General features: G+C 45.7%; 1 protein-coding gene across 4 annotated transcripts in view; it reads right to left on the bottom strand.

Moving 5' to 3' along the window:
* LOC6549416 (protein Shroom) overlaps nucleotides 1-18,736 on the bottom strand; it is a 47,288-nt gene that overhangs the window by 12,526 nt on the left and 16,026 nt on the right. For all 4 annotated transcript variants that reach the window (XM_026979983.1, XM_015156179.2, XM_026979985.1 and 1 more), the window contains exons 3-7: nucleotides 12,811-13,043; nucleotides 11,653-12,026; nucleotides 10,352-11,084; nucleotides 9,287-10,283; nucleotides 9,022-9,203 (exon numbers count right to left, since the gene is read on the bottom strand). In XM_026979983.1, the coding sequence (XP_026835784.1) occupies nucleotides 9,022-9,203; nucleotides 9,287-10,283; nucleotides 10,352-11,084; nucleotides 11,653-12,026; nucleotides 12,811-13,043 (2,519 nt within the window). The remainder of the gene's footprint in view (nucleotides 1-9,021; nucleotides 9,204-9,286; nucleotides 10,284-10,351; nucleotides 11,085-11,652; nucleotides 12,027-12,810; nucleotides 13,044-18,736) is intronic.

The following is an 18,736-nucleotide window of genomic DNA, read 5'->3' as shown; positions in this document are numbered from 1 at the left end:
TAATTGCAGGCACGTAATTTAGCCACGAAGTTCATTGACAGCGACAGTCATCGCCGCAAAGTCGACACGCCCGATTGCGCTGGACTGCGGTTATCGACTTGGGCATTAGCTTTGGCAATAGCCAAGTTAACACCGCGACTGCCAGGGCCGCAGAAAGTTGTTAAAACCAGAGACGCAGTAAGCCAACTCAAAGGAATTGCTCGCTTGCAATTTCACAATATTATTTTGAACCGGGAACTGGGAATTCCCAAAATTGTTCCCTATTGGAGTGGCATTGTAACAAATAAAGCTGTCTGTGCTGCCATAAATCCAAGCAAATTGGCCAGATAAGATTTCTTTGCGTAAATATGTATGTATGTGGTAGAGGTGCCTTGCCATTTACAACCTTTATAAATCGAACAAGATAAGACTGTAATGTGGTATAAATGTTTAGGGATGCATTGTTCTTAAACAAGTTTGTAAACATGAAGTATAAAAATCGAAAAGGAGGATTGAATGTTTTTTCGAAGCACAATTAACCCAGTTAAATTTCATAGCCCACAAAGCAGGCATAATTAACAGCGCCAATTAAACCGATTATGTCCCATAAAAATCACCCAAAATAAAACGTGGTCTTGTCCAACTATTCCCACTTCTTGCTTTTATTGTCCAATTCAAATAACCCAAAAAATGCCTCAAATTGCATATTTTATGAGCATTTCAGTGGCCAAAAAACCTTCCCAGGCCGATGAGAAATAGTTGCGTTCAAAACTACATATACATTGTATGTAAAAAATGTTAATTGCAAATGCGGGCAAGCAAAAAACAGAAATCCAAAAAGAAAAAAACAAATTAGGCAAACAATTTAAGCATGCGCTTCAAGCCGGGAAATCCAAGCCAAGTCCAAGTGCTGCTCCGATTTAAATTCGGTTTCCAGACTGCTCTTTTGGCTTTGACTTGCTTTTGGTATTGCTTTTTGGCTTTTGGTTTTTGGCTTTTGGGTTTTGGTTTTTGCGCATGTTTTGATTTTTATCATCTGGGTGGGTTGGTAGGTTGGTTGTTTGGTTTGTTGACTGCCCAGTGGTTTTCATTTGCTCATGACGCGCGTGACCCACTAAATAAAAAGGTTTTTTCTTTGTTTTTGTGTCAAAGCAATTTTCGTGCACGGCACCGGACAACAACGACAACAACAACAACAACGAAATAAAACATAAATAAAATAAAAACCCAAAACCAGAAAATCGAAGTGCCCAAAACCCTGCAGAGGAGCAGTCAAAGATCCAATCGAGTTTCCACAGTAGCCGAATGAAAAAAAAAACTCAAGTTGAGTAGGAAGCCAGACTTATTTACCTTTTGGCCACTTTTCAGCTCATAATTATTAATTTTTTCGTCTGTGTGTTGGCCAGTATCTGATGTACCATCTTCGGCCCGTCTGGCGTCGAGAAATTTTCGTGTTATAAAGTTATTTTTTGTGAAATTTTCAGTTGTTTCTTAATGATTTGCGTGGCTCTTTTGGCCACGAATTCAAAAGGAAGTCGCTCGCAGCCGGAGGTTAGTGGAGCGTTTAGTCTTTGCTTTTTTGTTTTCCATTAATTTCGTGGCTAATTGAATCGACTGTGGCTGCCATTAATTCGACCACGACTCTGACCTTGTGCCGAGGTGATATATAAATATGCTGGAGCCCCGAGCACATCCGCTGACCTGGGCTCCCCCTTCTCGAAAGATACATGCCAAATGTTCTTAACTCCACTCCGATCAGCTGAACCCATCTGCGGTGCCCCCACCTATTTAAGAATATATATATAGACTATATCTCCCTCATTTGTTTGACTTTTGCGGTACTTTGTCTGCCCGCTCGACTTGAACTTGTTGCCTCTTACTGTTTCTGTTATTCTTCTGGAGGAACCCGCAACTTTATCTGCCCCTGTGCGCTGTACACACATATGTGGCAGGGGCACCGTCGCCGTAATTATACCCTGCCCACATGCCACAGAGTGTGCCTGAAATGGGCCCAAAACTCCAGAAATTAGGCCTAGATCAACAGGTGCACTCTTTGACTTTGTATACTTTCCTTATCGCTGATGACTTAGACGAAATGTAATAATACCCGTCCTGTAAAGCCATTTTGTAAGCCCCATCGTGACAACTTTCGGATTATAATAATCTTGAAAAGATCAATGTTTTGCTTAGCCACAAGACCCAGTTCGCTGACATATCTTTCCAGAACATCAAGGGAGACAAATTCATAATCACTCAACGCCGGCCCAATGAAAAGTCAGCTTTCTACAAAGGGCACCACTCCCATTCTTTTCCCACCCATTTCACTTGACACTTCCGCCTCAATTGTAGAGCATTGCGAAGTCGCCTTTGTCACGCGGGGAACTCCTCCATTTGGCTTTGTCACTCTGCACTCATTTAGCTTCATTTGGCTTTTTGTTCCATATACTCGTACAACATATAGGTATCTGTTTAAATATGTTCTGTGCTCCCCGGGCTTTCATGCAGATATGTGGTTGCTTGTACTTGATGGTTGGCTGAGCCAGTCTTTTTGTTTTCAGTTTTGCGTTCTGTTGCCACTGATGAGTAACGATCGCAATGCCCGTTCACTTTCAGATAAGTTGGGAAAGTAAGAATGTTGTACATACAATATAGAACGAAAAACAAAAAATGAATTACATTGCAATCGTGTTTACTACGTAGGTAGCTTTTGTTTTACGCTTTTTCCCCAGCAATTTGTAGAGCGGCTCTTTGTAGTTCGAAGCTCCCTGGACTTGGGACCGGCCCACCTGCGGGGAAATGTCGGATTCCCAGTTCCCAGTCGGTTCCAAAGTTCCAGAACAGGGCGATAATGGAGCGCTTTTCACGTGTCTATTGGTAACACCAATTACATTTCGTGGGCGACCCAAAAGCCGAGCAATTAGTACGCATTACACGTCGTATACGTAATCACAGAACCCCGACAATTGATCGTTGTTAGGGCAAACTCATTAGAGAAGCCAGCGGATTAACCGATTCGTTCGGTTTTATGAGACCACCTAATTATCATAAATACAGAATAGAGGGGTCCCACCAGAAAACCGGATTGATTGATAGATTGTGAGATTCTTGAACCCTACAGATTAAGAGAATCTCTTCATCAGGAAGCTACCCAAACTCTGATAATCGAGCTTCCGTGAAAGCCGTCGCATCGTCGATGTTATTCAAATTGTCAATTTGTCAGCGTTGATTAAAAAATGGCAGTTTTATACATTTTTATTAAGACTGAAATATGGCCGCGTGTACTTTATTTCCATTCATTTTGTTGGTGTCTCAATTGAAAGCATGTTAATTTATATACACCATACATATATAAATTCGTGGGTATTTTGTTTGTTCAACTGTTGCCGATCAGTTAGCCATAAAAATAGTCGCGAAACATTTCCAAAAGACGTGCTGCGACCTGAATTTTAGAACAGAGCCCGAATAGCCCCATAAATCTAATCAAAGCAGTGTAGAGAACAATCAAAACGCTGCTAATTGAAAACTCTTGACATTTGTCGCCGCCGCCTTTATAATTAGCATTGAAGAAATCACAGATCCCGGTCTTTCGTAATGGAAACCACAAACAAATCAAGGCAGAAATTCAGAGCGGAGCGAAGAACGCGGTTTGATTGGTATTACAAGTTTTCCACGGCGAATCGATTGGCAATGAAAACAGACGCAGGCCGCAATAAACATTTATTGTTTGATGTTTGCTCGCTATTGAATAGGCTGTCACAATAACAAAAAGCATTTAGCCCTGCGAATGGCACACACTACACACCACACATACCACACACAACAAATCAAACAAACAAATCAAAGTTGGCCAGAAGGTCGAAGTAATTTCATGGATTTCACGGATCTCTTGGGAACAAGATCGATCGATCGAGCATTCTTGTCTCCGCTTTGATATTGTAAAAATGTTTATTGATTATTTCGGTTTACGGTTTCGTTTATGTTTATGCTGCAAAAGAAATTCAGAAATTCGCTGCTGTCGTCGCTGAGCTAACAAATTTTTACTCGTAGACAGCGAATTCTTTTGCCGGTCGTTTATTTCGAAATTCGTGCGAAGCCTCAATAAAAAATACCAACGAACCAACACGGCACAGTTGAATATTATTTTATTTATTTTTTTATGCTAATGGCTTATACCCTCGACGAATTTGGGCATATGAGCTGCATGGGTTCTGTGATTTTTCCAGTTTTTTGCTGTTTTATAGAGTGCTTATGGCCTATGGCTAACGCAAATCCAATCCATTCGACTGAGTTAATTGCACCTTAGACAGGTATTGCCTAACTGAAAGAAACCTTGGCTCAAATGAAAACTTATTGCAACTATTGGAAAAGTGCTTATCCTTAAGAAGGATATTCGTACATATATACATATGTATTATTTGTAGTTCGATTTCTTTGATAGCGTTCTTTCGAAATGAATCGCTTTTGTTTATTGAAGTAAAAGTAAAACCGATTTGCTGGCCGGGGTTCCTTTAAGTGGTGTCCTCATTTTATTATCCCTCGGGGGTTGTTGGCCTTTATAGTTGCCGGGGATACGACGACCACTCCTAGGGGTGACCAATGAGCCAACAAACCAACTGAGCCACCAATCAACCACCAGCTGTTCCTTGGCCCAAACCGGTTCTAGCCGCTTTTGCCAACCCAAACAAAGGTCCTCACTGTTCTCATTCCAGCAAACCCAGCAAAAAAAGAAAAATAAAATAAAATCGATAAGATCTTTGCGCTGATAGCCGGCTTTCCATACAAAGTGTAAACCACATACCCCTTTTATGGCCCGAATGTCAATAGATCTCGTTATGAATTATGGCGAATGACGCGTGTCTCGGTCACACCGATACAAATGGAATTCAAATAGAAATACACCATATATATGTGAAATGGAGGCAGTGAGTCCGCAGACAATTTGCCATGGCAGCAGGTAAAGGTAAACTCAGAGGATGAGGAGGAGGAGGAGGAGACGTGCCGCAGTTTTGCACCTGCCGCCTACGTGGCTGCCAAAGGGAATGGCCATAATGCGGAGAAATAAGTACGGAGCGACAACAGCTGTGAAAATTTATCAGCTCGGGCCAAAGTTGTTAGAGCCTCAGACAAGTCAAAGATCCACACAGCGAGAAAATCTGAGGAGGTATGCCACAAACAATCATCAATATTTGAACATCCTATTCTCTTTTAAACTGTTTATTTAATTATATTTATCTAGCAAATATTAGCCTAATTAGCTTGATAAAAAAATGTATCCAAACATATACTGCCATCCTTTTTTTCTGTGTGCAGACAGCAACAACTGTCGTCATTAGCGGAGACGTTAGGCATTGAGCATGCTAAATATGGCTTCACTGAAGTTAGCCGACAACGTCGCCACAAACTAGTACAACCAGGCAACAACTATAAGCCCAGATCAAAAGCCAGACGGCCAGCAATGCAATGCAGTTTACAAACGAGACTCTCAGAAAAGCTTATCTTGGGAAAAAATAAAATACTCCGCTCGCTGCAAGCGCGTTCTTAATAAAAGTCAAGTTTTTATTTTCAAGCGGCTTAGTTGGCGTTCAGATAAAATAAAAACTAACAGTTGAGATTTTGGAATTTATACTTATTCATACTTATGAATTTGAACAAAGCAAAACATATATTTTGTAAGCATAAAGAAAGGGATTTATTTAACTTTACTTTATCTAATCAATTTATAATAGGTAGATTGTAAACTCTTAATGCCTATGTAGAGAAGTTACCTAAAACCCCGATTGTTCTGAGATAATTCCCATTAATTGCAAAACGAAAAAAACGCACTTAATATGCCCCTAGAATTTTTCTCTGTGCCTAAATCGCAGTTCTGTGAATTCACTGAGTTTCCTGTTAATAGGCTGACTAATGGCGATCGTTAATAGCCGGCGTTATCAGCTGAGATCATAATAACTGACCAACCGACTTGGCTGGCAATTGAGTTGTGCGAATGTTTACCTTCTGATTCGGAACTTGCCGCCGAACACCATTTTCAATTGGTAGACGGTATCCAGTATTGTGAAATCCAATTTGCTTGGGAAGACCAGCACACTAACACACACGCACTGGTTACGCGAAGATGCAAGATGTATCTGTATCTGTATCTGTTGATATATGTGTATACCAATGGCAATTTCAAATGACAACAAAATAAACCGAACTTTTGCGTGATATCTTGCTTCCTTTCGACTGCCAGTTATTTGTGCAAATGCTATGCAGTTTCAGTTTGTTGGCCCAACATTTGAACCCGAGCGCTGAACTTCCTTATTTTGGTTTTGGTTTTGGTTTTTGGAGACGAGGAAGTCGGGGTCGCGAAAAGCACATGAAATCGATACACATGCAGGCAAGTGTCGCGAGAGTTTTACATTTTTAATTGCCCAAATTCGAGTAACCAACTTCCAAATTCGCTGGCAATTGCAATTGATTTATTTTCACACACGCGTCAACTAGCGTCGAACGTCCGAACGCGTCAGACGTTTTCACACGTTTGAAGTTGAAGTTGCGGCGACGGCAGCCGCAAAAACACGGGCACACCAAACACAAAAGACACTTTAAGAGCACGAAAAGAGAGAAGAATACTCTTAAGTTAACAGTTAACAGTTCAGTTAACAGCAGTGCTCAAATTAAAGCACACTTTTAAGCGCTGAGCATTTTACATTGCGCATTTACCACAGCAACGCACAAAAGTAGGCAACGATTTGTACGAGTTGACAAGACCAAGGAACCTTGTAAACGCCATAAAAGGTATAGTAATATTCCTGTTCTCCACATACATGTGCATTTGTGTAGACCACTATCGAGATTTCTCTTGGATTAAACAAGCTTTATTATTATAGGTACTGGATCTGTCAGTACCAAGCCCCGAAGCCATTAAATTCAATCGCCTTTTGTTGGACCCAACTGGCATGTTCTCATCGCCAATCTGTCGCGGCTGTTGCATCGTCATCGTCATCGGAGCAAAGTTCAATCGATCATTGTGTGCACTGTCGATATTTAGCCGTTGATAGCGGGCAGAAATTATGGCAAACACTTTGTTAAATGTGGCCAGCAAGCCAGCCAGCCAGCAAGGCAGAGAGGCAGCTAACTGGCCTGAAAACCTGGCGACGTCGTCTAATCACGGCAACTGCATCGAAACAGTCGCGACTTGCGGCTGGATAAATTGAATTGTCTGGCTTGGCGTTTGCCATTATGTTTCGCTTGTTCCTTTTGCTGCCTTGGCAACACGGCGCATGAGTGATTTATAGCGCGCATACGACGCGTGGTCTGTGGTCGCAGCTCAATGCTGCAGTTAATTTGAAAATAATACAGCCGAGACCTAGCTGGAGTGTTGCCAAATGGCCAAAGAGGGAATTAATTCGGCAAATGCCTGCACTTTGCGGATTTTTTGGCCAACGGCTGTGCGAGGCGATAATTAGAGGCTGTCAAGAGAACATATGGCACACCTCCACCTCTCAGGGTTTTTATTTTTTGTATCTTTGGTGTTGTTCGTTTTTGGCTGTTGGCTGTTTTTTCGGTGATCTGCTCTAATTGAAGTCGCTCGAAAAGTGTCTGCAGGTGAGTCGGTTCGAGAAATGCAAGCGATGACTGCCCTTTGCTCCATTTTGCGCACGCCAAACTTTCAAAATGCAAATTAGCCACGTTCGCGGTGAACGGCATTTGAACCCCAAACTGGCTAAAACGGCAACGAAGCCTCTGACAAGCCCATTTACAAGTTGCCAGCCCGAAAACTTTGCCACAAATTGTGTCAATATTTGTCTCGTGCTGGATGCTGCTGCTGCAACAAATCGTGCCGCAAAGGTCTCCCCCGGTGTCAACTGAGCCACCACATAAAAAAGGCCAAAACAAAAAGCCTCAAATAAAAAGGAGCAGCGGAGAAAAAAACATGACAGCCCATAGAAATTATTGAGCATGAGCACGGCACAGTGGGAGAAATTCAATTGAAACTGTGACTACATTGTTGCAGACTCAAATTGAATGAACTAAATTGGGAAACCATTGTATTTATGTAACTCAGTCAATATATTTATGCTCCCAACCACTGTGCAACTGTTGCTTGAACTCAATGTGCGGCTCTGAGTTATCTAATGCCCGAAAATCGGGTGCGATGCCATACAGTGAATGCAAAAACTATGCGCTCGGTGCGCTAATGAACCGACCGGCGTTCATCTATCAATGTCATGCCGTTGGCCTGGCCAAGAATGGACCCTTTGTGCCGCTGGCCGGATAAATTTCGATTTTCAATTTGATTGGCTTTTACCAGCACAATCAGAACAAAGAACTTGGGTGGGGTGGGTGGTTCATTTGGGGGAATCTCGGACACCTGGGGAGTGGTGCTGCCCACACGCCAAGGAGCAAAACATAAATCGTTGCTTGGTTGACACATTTTTGTGGCCGCTCAGGTGGCGGCTCAATTGGCTCCATTGGCTGCATTGGCTCCATTGGCGTTTTGGCGATTGGCAATTGGAGTCGGTCGCCGGGTTTAGTGGGTCGAAAGCGAAAGTCGAGCTGCTCAGCGAGCAGTGTATTTCATAATCCAATTAAGCATTAGGCGACAGCTGACTGACGGCCAAGCGGCAAAGGAAGCGGCTCATTAGCCAAGATCAGCAAAGCTCGCTGGCTACCGTGCCACGCACTCCATTCACAGCTAATTGGATTCGATAAGGTCAAGAACAATGAGCCAGGGAGTGGTCCAAAGCCCACGGATGCTGCAGAGCTCACTGAACACTCGTATGTTTTGGCTTGGTGGAGGCTGTGATTTCCCCTGTGACCCTCGCCATGGCTTACTATCTAACTTGTCTAATTTAAGATACTAAGGGGATACCGCATATAGGAAATGATTTCATATCTAATTAAGCATTTTAAATTATACTTGAAGGCTGACAATTTTATGGTTTAAACACTGGTAATAGCTATCTATAGATTATGCAAATGAAATTTGCATAATTTGTACAATTTAGAGAGATGCCATCCTTTAGTGCTAACAGTTCCTATAGAGCTATAACTCACCGTTTCTGCTGGTTGCTCTCCAGATTGCTGGCAATCACGTTGTCATGGGCGGTGGATCTGGCACGCGGCAAGAGGGGTGGCGGTGGCGCCACGGGACCGGCCACGCTTTCGAGGATGGGCTGTGGAGTCGCGTGGTGCGGGCGCTTGCGACTGCTGCCTCCTCCGTTGGCGAGATGCTTGTGCTGCAGTCGGAAATAATATAAATGTTTAGAACGTATTCGAATCCAATTACCAAACAGTAGTTGCATCATGCATGACGACCCACCTGTAAGCTCGTTGGCTTCTTGGGCACCAGCGGTGGCACCTTGGCGGCGACAACTGCGGTGGGCGGTGGTGCTGCGTAGGCGGTGCGACGTGTGGATGCTCCGGCGAAGCTGTTGCGCCGGTTGGGCGAGGGCGGTGGGCGTGGCTGGAGCACTTCCGGCGGCGGTGGCGGCGGCAGTGGCTCATCGAAGGTGTAGCTGATGTCCAGTTCACTCTGCGGCGGCGGTGGCAGCTCAGGCGACGGCACCCGGAGATTGGGATGCTTGGGCGGACGCTCGGGCGGCACATGGGGCGGTTGGGCATGGCGATGCTGCTGCGGGTGGTGCTGCTGGTGGGCCAGGGCGGCGGCCTGCTGCAGCAGCAGTTTGTCCCGCATGGGTGCGTATTCCGTGGCCGAGGAAGTGCGTCTGGTGGGCACGGCCACCCGTCCACGTGGTGGCGGCGGCGGAGGTGGCATTCCGCAGTCATTGAAGGAGATTTTCTCGGCATTGCTTATGTTCCTAATGCTCGGTCCCCTGACCTGACCCTGTGCCTGATGCAGCTCCCTGAACTCCGCGTAGTCCGAGGCCGAACTGGAGCGCCTCAGCAGATTGGGCAACAGACTGCCCGAACGTCGTGGTGGTGGAGGTGGCGTGGGTGAGCTGCAATCCCGCGTCGACGTGGAGTTACTCCCGGTGGGCAGGCCCACCATGATGGGACTCAAGTTATTCGGCAGCGACTTGCGCTCCACATGCAACGCTTGGTAGGATTGCGAGTGTGGACGCAGCAGCTGCTGTTCCTCCTTCTGCTGCTGCTGCTGACGCTCCACATACGACTGCACCGCGTTCTTCTGCAGGGCCTTCAGGGCCGGATTCGAGAGGCGGTGCGTCTTGGTGGGCTCCAGGTAGGCAAACTTCGGTGGCTCCCCCATCTGACTGCGCTCGAAGTCGTTGATCCTCTCGGCCACCGAGTGCCAGGTGGGCTGCACAGTGGCCCCCGCTGGCGTTATCACAGGAAGTCTGATGGGCAAGTACGAACACATATTAATTGAGGTGAACTTATCTCGGATCTAATTAGATCTACTTACTTGGCGGACTTGTGCAGCCCGGAGCTGAACTGCGGCTTGGGATGCTGCACGTACTGCGAGGTGTTGCTGTGCACCGGCTCCGTGTAGGTGCTCACCGGGAACAGGCGGTGGTTGCTGCGGTAGGAATCGATGCTGTTCGTGGGACTCTGCTCCCCCATATTGGGTGTACTGCAGCTGAGGGCCTCGGACTTTCCCTGGGACAACTGCAGCTTGCTCGGCTTGCCAGCCGGCGGCTGTGGAGCAATGGTGACCACTGCCTCGCTGCTGGAAATGGTCACCGAAATGCTGGACTTGTGCTGCTGGCCAGCCGATCGTCCCAGAAGCTGATTCTGATTCGGATTCTTCTGCTGCAGGTCGCCCATGGAGTGGGATTGTCCCATGAGGGAGCGAGGTTTCTCCGTGGGCGAGGCCAGTTGCTGGTTGCTGTGGTGGCGGTTCGGGTGCTGGTGGTCCTGCAGCTGGTGATGCTGCTGCTGGAAGTGGTGCAGCACCATCGAGGTGTGCACGGGCGGATAGCTGGGACTGTGGCGGTGCTGGATGCGAAGCGACTGCACCGATGGTGGGGATCCCTCGACACTCGCCTCCTCGGAGATCATCATCTGGGAGGAGCTGCTCGCAGTGGGCGAGTTGTCGCACTGCTCCTCGTTGTTGTGCAGGTACAGCACGCTCTCGCTATGATGGCGCTTGGGTGTCGGCACCCGGGAGCTGTGGACAATCCGCTGCGAGGAGGAAACTGCAATCGAAAGGGAGAACGGTTAGGGCGTGTCCTCGGCCATTCTAAAAAGGAGTTGCGGCAAGTAAAAGTGGGCCAACGGTGAGCCAAGGTCGTGGGGCAGTGGGTTCGCCCGCCAGTCGCCCAGCATTTTCGGCAACCTTCTCTTCTGGCAACTGGCTAACCGTTCACCCCCAAAAAAAAGCTGTAACTGCCACTGTGACCCCACTCGAATTATGGCCACGATTATCCATTCTTTGGGCGCAGTATTATATGTTTCAGCTGTGCTACACATATTTGTTTTCATTGAAATATAACTGAGGGGTTATAAGCAATGCAGATAGAACTCTAACTCTAACTAGATTTAATTTTTTAATGGAACAGAAACTTCCTATCAAGTAGAAAATACAATAGCATGCTTACAATACTTTTGTAAACAGCAATGTAATAGTATATAATGCATCTAATAGTATTTAGTTTGAAATGGATTACGTAACTCGAAGAGTTCACGATTACATAGCCCTGGTGATTAAGTAGACCTAAACATGTGGTGGCATTCTGGATGACAGTCGTGGCACGAGTTACTTACCCGATTCGGAGATGGCGCTGTAGCCGGTGGCATGACTTGCTTCCGATATATCGCTCATGGAGCCCAGCCACTTGAGGGTTTCCGTGGAGGAAGTGCTCTCCGAGCTGTTGTTGTTGTTGCTGGTGGCGGTGCCGTTGCTGCTGCTATTGTTGTTGCTGGATGAGGATGAGGAGGTGGAGTGGGCGTGGCCGTGGGAATGGCCCTGCGAGTTCGAATGGGAATGCGCGTGAGAATGGGAGTGGGAGTGGGAGTGGGACTGGCGGGCCAGCAGCGGAATGGGCGAAGGCGCCACGGAGTTGCTGCACACGGAGGACAGATCGTTCTCCGACCAATGATGCGACTGCCGCGACAGAAGATCACTCTCCTGACGTAATCTGCAAGTGGAAATGGAACAGCCCGTCGAAATGGGCATTAGAGTTGGAGCCAACGCTAAAGCACGAGTATGTCTAAGCCAAGCCGAGCTTTTTGGCAAATCATTGCGTGCTACAGAAATTTGCGATTTCTGGTTTCTGCTTTTCGCATGGCCGCAATTACTTGAATTTCTTGCCTAGCCTTCGGATCGGGCAATGGAGCCGCCGGCGGACTCTCTTCGGCACTTGGGGCAAGTTCAGATAGCTCAGATGGTCGGACACACGGACAGATAGACAGCCAACCATTTGGACAGAAAATAGAGCTAAAACCGGAGATGGAGATAGAGCTGGAGCTGGAGATGGAGATGGAGCTGGAGACAGAGCCAAGAAGACCTTGAGAGTAGAGCTTAAGCTGCTCGTTTTCGGTTTTATTTCTCGGTGCGGTGCTCCGTCTGCGACTTATGTATCTCATGTGTCTGCGTTACCAAGAATTTTTTATGGCGTTTTTTAGTGTACAAATAAAATTCATAATTGTCGTTCGGCATTTGATGCGAGTATGTGCGCGAAAAACGTGTTTGCAATGCAGCCACACGGAGAGAAAATTACACAGAAAATTACATAGACAATTGAACATCAAGTGCTTCTGTTAAATGTGTGTATACGCATATTGCCGATATTGTCCACAGTACAATACTCGTATAGCAAATTGAACAGGAAGTGGAGTATAAGATACTATCTGTACAGTCCATCTATCTTGTTTTTCTCTCTGCACAAAAGTGATTCCCCCGGTTTTTCCGCAACAACTTACTTATCCAGAAATGGCGTGGCCGATGTGGAATCCGAACTTGACACATAGCTGTGGTAGCCCTCGGATTGGGCATAGGATGGCTGCTTCTGGTGGTGGAAGGCCGTCTGGTCGTAGTACGAGGAGGATCTATTGTTGTACTCCTCGAGGCCGGCCTGGGTCAGACCGCACTGGTCCATCGATGATCCGTGGTGCTGGTTCAGCTGGCTGCTGCTGTTGTGGTGCGGCAGGTCATCCTGCAAGAGATCGGGCAAGAGAAATCGATGTTGCATAAGTCCGCAGCATTTAAATGGTTTAATCATTAGTTATGTGACCGCTGCTGACCGGATAGCTCACATTTGCAAATGATCCGCAGCCATAATTACGGCCACAGCTTGGGCGAATACCAAAAAATAAAGAAAAAATCAACAATGGAGTCCCTCGTTAGATAATTAAGTGAAAATTATTGCAGTGCAGCCAATGCAATTGCCGTCGAACAAACATATTTGAAGTGCAGCGGCAATACCCAAACTTGCCATGTTGCCAAAGCATATATATTATGTACACAACCAGGGGGCCGCTCGTGGGAGGGAGCCAAAAGGGGATGGGGATGGGAACGGGGGCTCAGACGGATGCAGACACCGCCGCCAAGCGGAGCGTCCATAATAAGCCGGATTAAGTAATGGTGTGCACAAGGCGAGCGTATTGGAGCCACATGAGCAGGGCTCCAAGCCTTCGAGCTCTGATTCATGCTGCGATTCGGTGATCAAGTTCACTGGATTGGGCGAAAATTTGGTAACGAACAAATAACAGATCGATAGCATGATCATTGCTGGGATTTGGGGTTTGGCTAAATAGTGATTTACTCTTCGAAAATGCTACATACTGCACTATATCTCGAAAGCGTTGATTGAAGTCATTGAACCCAACGAGGTTTCATTTTACTATGGTTCATAAACAGGAAGTAATCTTTTAGAATCATTGCTTGTTCATTCACAAGCAGAATGATTCATAATTTTCACTCAATTAGTATTGTTTACTTTTGCTTTCATTGTTCGTTATCAGCTGTGACTTTATTCATTTACTGAATAATACGTATTTACCAATAAAGATTGATATTGTAATTATTGCCTAATCATTCTACTGAATACAAACAAAATGATTGGCTTAACTGAAAACATTATATAATCTTTAAAAACTACTTTTACTTCACATGCTTTAGCTCGCTGAGCATCAGATCATTGAAAAGTTTTATGGGCTACTAGGGGAAGTGTTTTTCCAATAAATCACAGTCACTGTTTTGCTTGTCAAACATTTATTACCATTGCGATCACAGCCAAGCTTACCCACTGAAATTTTCCACCACTCAGCAACTCATCAAGTCAATTTGCTTGCCAGCCCTCGTGTCGTATACTTAATTTTTGGATGTTTGCGCCTGCGACTCTCGTAAACCAAATCGAATTGTAAATACTCGAGCATAAAGCCGAAACACATGGAGAAATAGCGAACAGCGAATGGGTAAAAATATAAGTCGACTCAAAATAAAACTAACGTTCAATATAACGAAAACGAAAAAGAAACGTTACAAGACCAAGCCTTAAGCCACTTGACTGACTTGGCTTGAAGTCTCGATTGCATTGAGATTGGGTATTGCGGAGGGTTTTTTCAAAGATATTTATATGTATTTATGTATATGTGTTTCTACATTTGTTGGTAGCTACGTGGGCAGCAGCTGCTGATTGTCTTTTTGACTTTGGCGCCACAAAAGCAGCTGAAATAAATCAGAAAATCATAAATGCTTAATGGCGAATACATATAATAACAATAATAACGAATCACATGACTGACAGTTGCCGATATGCAATAGAATCGTTTTCTGGGTCAACTACTTAGGTCGCAAGTCTGTCTCTCGAAGATATATTTTGGTTTTTTCTTTTTTTGTCTGGTTTTTGCCCAGGGCTCATCGCCAAGAATTTTAATGGTTCCGAGCCACTCTCCGAATGTTCCCAAGACCAAGACGAAAAGCCAAGTCTCCGTTGATCCGACTCAAAGTGGAGTCATTCATTCATTCACTCACTCACCGAGTCAGTCAGTCAGTCATTCGATCGTCGTGCAGTTTCATTTCAGTTCATTTGGGGGGTTTGGGAGTTTGGGGGTTTTTTCCTGCCCAATTGCCGTAATTATTTTGTCTCTCTAACACGAATTTAAATCAGCAACTGTCCCACGGGGCCCTTTACTTTGCCTTCGCTGTTTTTCGGCATTTGGCCCATTTTATTCCTAGAGAAACCTCTCTGTGGCCCAAAACCCATAATTATCGGCAACAGCTGTGCGCCCATGTGAAATTGCTCTGGATGAGCAGCTCCGGCAGCACCATAAATCAATGGCCAGGGCCCAAGTCCGGGATGGAGATGGAGATGAAGCCCAGGCCCAGGCCCAAGCGGGATCCGCGGATCCAAAGAGCAAAACTGGTGCAGTGGGTCACAGCTGGACCCGTTGGATCCGCTGGAGTGGGATTCTTAATGATTCCGTGCCACGGGCGAAATCAAACTTCCGTCCGAACGCTCGGCGCGTGTTAAATAAATCACTTGATGAATTGTGCTAAGTGCCCGACTTGAGGCCTGCAGGAAAAGCTGAACAAATTGCCTGGGAAACTGCTGGGGAAAGGTGACTGCAGGCAACTGGGCGTATGCGTAATATTTGTAAGTCCATTAAAAGTATATCAATAAAGAGGAAACCCGCCAGCAAAACCTGTGGCTAAGCTAGCGGGATAATGGTCACATTACTTAAGAAAGCATTTCTCTGTTTGTTCAACTCGATTTCCGTTGGGCTAATTGTTTTCTCCTATTCATCCAGAAGAAACATATTGCTGGCAGGGGATAATCACTTGAAATGTAAGGGAAGCAATTAACTATTCAACTATTAACCCTTAACCTCGGATTTTTAAGGGGATTTTAAAATTACTAATAAATGATAAATGGTTTTCTTCTTAATAATTATAAATGATTGAGTTAGGCGTACAATAAGTTGTATGCGAGTATAAATTCAGTTACTTTCAATCTAAGTAAGCTGCATTCTAATGGCATTCTAATGCATACGATTATCCAACTGATACTAAACCCATCACCCAGAGTTTCCCTATTAAAGTTGAAGCTACAGAAGCTCTACTGTACGGCATTAGTCAGCTCACTTCAGCTTGCATCCAGCAGACTTTGTTTGGAAGTATCTCTGGCTGTCGCCGAAATGCTTGACTCATGCCTCGCAAGAAGGTCAGTTAGTCAGACTGTCAGACGTTTTCCGTCGCGTGATAAGACGCGAAAGAGACGGCAGCAGGGCCAGAGAAAGAGAGGGGGAACAGAGACAGATTGACAGACGCCCACATGTCTCGCAAAAGATGCGGAATTCGCAGCGAGAATGCAGTGAACTGGAGATTTTCGTGTCTCCGATCAGGCTGGCATTTATTTTGGCCACAATGATTTCGTGAGGAAAATTTGTGAAATTGTTTTTATTTTGTTTTGGTTTTTGGCACAGCTATTTTGATTTGCGTTTTCCATTGTCGCTGGCTTTTAATGGCCAACACGAATTTGACTCTTTCCAGCGGAGAGTTGGCCAAAGAAAAGAAATTGCAATCAAAATGCGAGCAAACGTGTCAGTTGCCAACGTGGCTAAGCTTCAGCTTCAGTTTCGGATTCGGATTCAAATTCAGCTTCAACCTCTCGGCTTTAGTTTCAACTTCAACTTCAGTTTCAGCTTCAGCTTCAGCTGGATCGTGCTGCGATTCGGATTTGAATTTGGCAATTGGCGAGAGCACGAAAAGACAGAGAAGCCCGCGGGCTTGGAGCATTAGAATTGAATTGCAAAGAGCCCAAAGACCCGAGTCCTTCCCTCCTGGACCTCCTCCAACCTGGCTTGCGTGCTATATTGGCCATTTATCGTCAAATTAAACGCATATCGCTGTCAATCTGCGCCCAAATTGGACACAGTCACAAAACGGCAGTGCGAGCCGGGCCAAAAGTGGTCGCACACTGGGTTGAATTATGTCGAATAACTGAAAAGGATTGCTGATCCATGATAACCCCACGATCGTCTAGGGATCAATAAATAAATGCCCCGAAAGAATCAAGCTGAAGGTAAGTTGCAACTCCAATTCCATATTTAAATACGAATGCATTAATCCATAAATAACACTAAGCTCTTGGGCTTGCAAACAGGAAGCCTGCAAAAATGCAGGTCGTTAGTTACCACTACATCTCTTACACAAAACACAGAAGACTGGAATATTTGGTTAACCCACTTTCCTGCTAGAAATGTCTCCTTTGGAACCACTGTTCAACGACCGGCAGCATGAATACTTTGCTCGCTCGCTACCAACGCCGCAGATTGCGTAGCTCTTGGCTTTATAAAATCAAAGTGGCCAGCGAGCTCCGGAGGTCCCGGCGAGCCTCACACTTTCGGGGAAAGTTGGGGAAAAGCGAGGGAGCGGCTGAGGAGGGGGTAACGCCGCGGCGATGACGTCTGCCACTTCGATTTCGACTCCTTTCGCCAGCTGTCAAGTGATCGGACAACCGGGAAACTGGGAACTGGCGAACTGGCCAACTGGCGGTGAATCCCTTTAAGTGGGCCACCGATGAAAGTGAATCTGCGGTTCATTAGTAATAATTTTTGGCAGCTCGCGGTGGGTGAGTCTCATTAGTGCGAATGAGTTTATGCAATGCAGTGAAATTGAATGGATTTACTGGGCATGGGCATGGGGATCAGGATCCGATGCATCCTTGACCTCATTGGCCGCTTGTGGCGTTAATAACTTTGGCGAAGCTGGCCGATCGGTCGATCGCCCGAGAACTGGTAATGGACATGGCATGGCAACTGGTCCGATTCCGATCCGTTGCCATCCACTGGTCAGGCCTGGCCTGGCCAGGTCTGGTCCACTGGCATCCACTGGTATCGTATCGTATCGTATCCACTGGTCTGGTATGCCGACATGGCCCGGCTTGGCATGCGGCTAGATTTATGGCCAGTGATAAGTTTCAGGCGTGCAGCAAATAAGAACGAACATGGCCAGTCGAGGAACACAACTCAACCTCAACGGGCCTGGCCAAAAGGAGCCTGCGACAAGAACAAATAAATTGCCGGGGCACACAGGAAAAAAAGAAAACCCATTTTGCGACTCGACAATAAGTTAAAACTAACACTTCGCTATCGCACCTTAAAGATACAATGGTTATTCACATGGTGTTCCTTGGTAATCTTTCCAGCAAAACCAAACATAAATAGTTTAGAAATGAATGCCATTGGTAACATAATTTTTTGTTTCAGTGCTCCAACCCCAACTGGTTCTTGAGATGCGGGAGAATGCCAGCTCCAGAAGGTCAGAAGAACACGTACACATATCGCAATTTATATATGCATATATGTATATACTCGTATACACATATATATTATTTGTCCAGTGCGGCTTGGTTCAGTTTAGTTCGACCAGCGGAGCGCAACCAAAAACTATGGGGCTAAAGATAAAGTCAAGAGCAGACAGCGAGTTGAGTCCCATTTTGCGCTTCTTGGACTCACTTTCACACATATGCCAATGGAAAATATTTGCCATAATTAGCCCTGCTGCGAGACCCTTAATTAGCCAAGCCCCACTGGCCAGGCGATGTCCAGATACCAAGATACCACAAAAATCTGAGTAAAAAAGAGTCACCCGGCACAGATCCAATTAGAAAGCCGAAAATCTTTCACTCGCTCACTTTCTGTTTTTCCAGCGTTGAGGATGCGAACCGATCCGAACCGATCCGATCCGATCCTCCAGCTGGCTGCCGGATGACAACACACAACACACAAAATCGAAATGGCAAATCATGTTTATTTTGGCCAAATTGCAACTGGATCGAAAGGGCAGCTGTCTCTTGAGCTCCAAGTTGCGAGCTGTGACTCTTGACGAGCTCGAGACTTCTAA

This window comes from Drosophila erecta, unplaced genomic scaffold (genome assembly GCF_003286155.1).
Source record: "Drosophila erecta strain 14021-0224.00,06,07 unplaced genomic scaffold, DereRS2 tig00000092-arrow-pilon, whole genome shotgun sequence".
Lineage (NCBI taxonomy): Eukaryota > Metazoa > Arthropoda > Insecta > Diptera > Drosophilidae > Drosophila > Drosophila erecta.
The sequence above is the reverse complement of the archived record's forward strand: the minus strand, read 5'-3'. Positions and strand labels throughout refer to the sequence as shown.